This window comes from Sphaeroforma arctica (genome assembly GCF_001186125.1).
Source record: "Sphaeroforma arctica JP610 unplaced genomic scaffold supercont1.631, whole genome shotgun sequence".
Taxonomy (NCBI): domain Eukaryota; class Ichthyosporea; order Ichthyophonida; genus Sphaeroforma; species Sphaeroforma arctica.
In genome coordinates, this window is record NW_014039927.1 from 10,138 (window position 1) to 12,761 (window position 2,624).

The 2,624-nt window shown below is 41.0% G+C and overlaps 1 protein-coding gene across 2 annotated transcripts in view; it reads right to left on the reverse strand.

The window, feature by feature from the left end:
• Positions 1-228: 228 nt before the first annotated feature.
• Positions 229-2,624, reverse strand: part of SARC_07720 — a gene marked incomplete at its 3' end in the record, with an annotated part of 3,764 nt that continues 1,368 nt past the window's right edge. Inside the window, exons 2-6 of one of the 2 annotated variants that reach the window (XM_014298328.1) lie at positions 2,337-2,417; positions 1,706-1,909; positions 1,302-1,403; positions 756-833; positions 229-345 (exon numbers count right to left, since the gene is read on the reverse strand). In XM_014298328.1, coding sequence (XP_014153803.1) covers positions 229-345; positions 756-833; positions 1,302-1,403; positions 1,706-1,909; positions 2,337-2,417 — 582 coding nt within the window. The remainder of the gene's footprint in view (positions 346-755; positions 834-1,301; positions 1,404-1,705; positions 1,910-2,336; positions 2,418-2,624) is intronic. The other variant, XM_014298327.1, reaches the window with a different exon arrangement.

Sequence of the window (2,624 nt, forward strand, 5' to 3'; positions counted from 1 at the left end):
TAATATATATATATATATATATATATATATATATATATATATATATACATATACATATACGTATACATATACATATACATATATATATATACATACATACATACAGACATAAACATATTACATATATATATATATACATACATACATACATACATACATGCATCGCCAAGTATTGTATGCATGTTTGACTCTAGATACATTCCATACAGTATAATATCCCATGTCCAGCTACAGATTACAGTACAGAGAAACTCTTTCAGAAGCGTACCTGTGCAGGAGACCATATCCCATGCTGCAGCCGAGACTACCATCACCTCCCCAGTCAGTGTCTGGAGTTACAGTCACCTATACACAATCAAAAGGACAGGAAGCGTATGCGATAGTATCCAGCACTGTACAAGGTTGGGTTGGGTTCCATATCAACAAAGTCGTCGAGATACAACTTTATACGATAGTGCGAAAACATGTTGATACTAGTGATTCGCAGCGATATCGCGAACCGTTTTGAGACAATATTTCGATCTAACGTTTTTTTGGGTTAGAAACTCGATACAGAAGCAACGATGATATAACGACAGACTCATCACAGAGACAATGCAATTGAGCACTACCAAGAATTTTAGTAGTTGCTCTTTAACCGTGATTTTCCCTTGCAGAAGACACGAAATAGGTCACGAATTAATGCCAAGTGATTTTGCAACATCAATAAAGTAAGCTAAGGGAAAAACACCACAGCCTTGCCAGAAATAACATACCTCACGGCACGAGTCTGTAGAAATATCATAAACGTACAGATTCACCGGCTTCTTGTTCATGGCTTCCACTAATTGATACTGTAGTGAACAATTTTAGGATTGGTTTACATTGAGAAGTTTACGCCCAATCATACAGACACACATTCGATGTATGTAGTTTTAGTGTAGCACGTGCATGGTATTGCAGATGCACACAGCAACAAATTATCGATACTGCTGTTTCCCAGCCGCTTTGTTGAGGACTTCGAGAAATGAACAACTACCTCATAGCACTTTGCAATACAAATATCAAAGAAGCTAATTATGACAATGGCCAGCACTGTCTGCATACACCTTGGGTTGCAAAGTTCGGTGAACAAGCAGCTGCGTACGAGGATGGTCATTCGATAGAGGTATATAGCGCCTATGGGAACTTTGCATTGCGTAACAATGTACCGTCGCATGTCTTCACACATAAAAACCAAGTGCAACATTTCAAATTAAAATGAATAATCTCGCAGAGCCCACTTTCCGAGAAAAAAAAGTCGCCGTGCAAATACCACATACAAAGCTGTTCTGGTCATAAAGTGTGGTATCACACGATCCCAGTATGTAGTCCACATCAGACTTCAAGCCAGCACGGCTGACTGGCGAGTTCGGTCTGACATCCTGGGTAGTGATTTTACAGTGGTACAAGTGGAAACCAAAGATTTCTATAAGAAGCCGAGTGCTTGGACCAACATTGATAGTCACACTAATATGGCGATATAGTCACTACTTCGACTGCTTCGTGGATTGACGATGAATGTCCGATCAGCTTCCCGGCGTGCGCACAGAGCATGAAACTAAACACTCCGAGACTTCTTGCAAAAAAAGAAAGTTGGTATGCATACAATCACAACGATCACTGATTATGAAAAGTAGGGACTCAAGCTTAAGCATTCGCACTTAAGACATGCACATTAACATACCAGTACATGCCAGACATTCTCAGTGGCCGTTTCAAAGGAGCAGAACCGAATGCTAGCCCCAAGAAGGCCGGCACCGCCCCATGAATTACTTGGAACAATGATGAGTTCCCTGACGCCTCTCACGCGGCTGTTGTACACAATGATGGGTATGGGGACTCCTATATTGGCATTGAGCTGATCTACAAATGTACTGTCTTCCTTGTACTGCATGTGGTATAGAATTGCGTGGTAAATTAATACGAAAATAACATTTTGTTCACAGATGTAGACGGATGTCAAGGTGGGGCATTTGAATAAATTCAAAAGACCAAGTGCAGCGTACTAAAGGAAAGCTGAAAGGGAACACATCAGTTTATACTACAATGTTAATTCTTGAATCAGGCGTGGGTGAAGTCGTGAGACAGTAAGTACTAAACCATAAGCGCCAAATACGCAAGACTAATCAAACTGACCCTCAGGTACACCACGTTCATCACCACTACGTTTGCGTTATCCTGAAGCAATTTTCTGACACAAGAGGAAGACAGAAGTTGTGACTTCCATTGACTTGAGCCGAGACTGGAGCCGCTCTCCATAGCATTTACTACTAATACGCGCTGTACTCGACACATACAAGAAGATCTATACTTACCAGCCTTTCCTCGTTGATGCTCACTATGAAGTCGAACAGGGGCACTAAGCCGGCGAGCTCAGCAGGAGAGTCCTTGTGTACCTGTGTGGTTGAAACGAGTATGTGTAAGCATCCTCCAGTTCACCAGTATTTGTAGCAACTGCCAGAATACGAGCCATATGATTCAATGCATACTTTAAGTATACTCACAATAGCAAGTTGATAGCTATATATACACACAAACATACAGTCATAGACACAGACACAGACACAGACACAGACACAGTAAAAGACACAGACATATATATA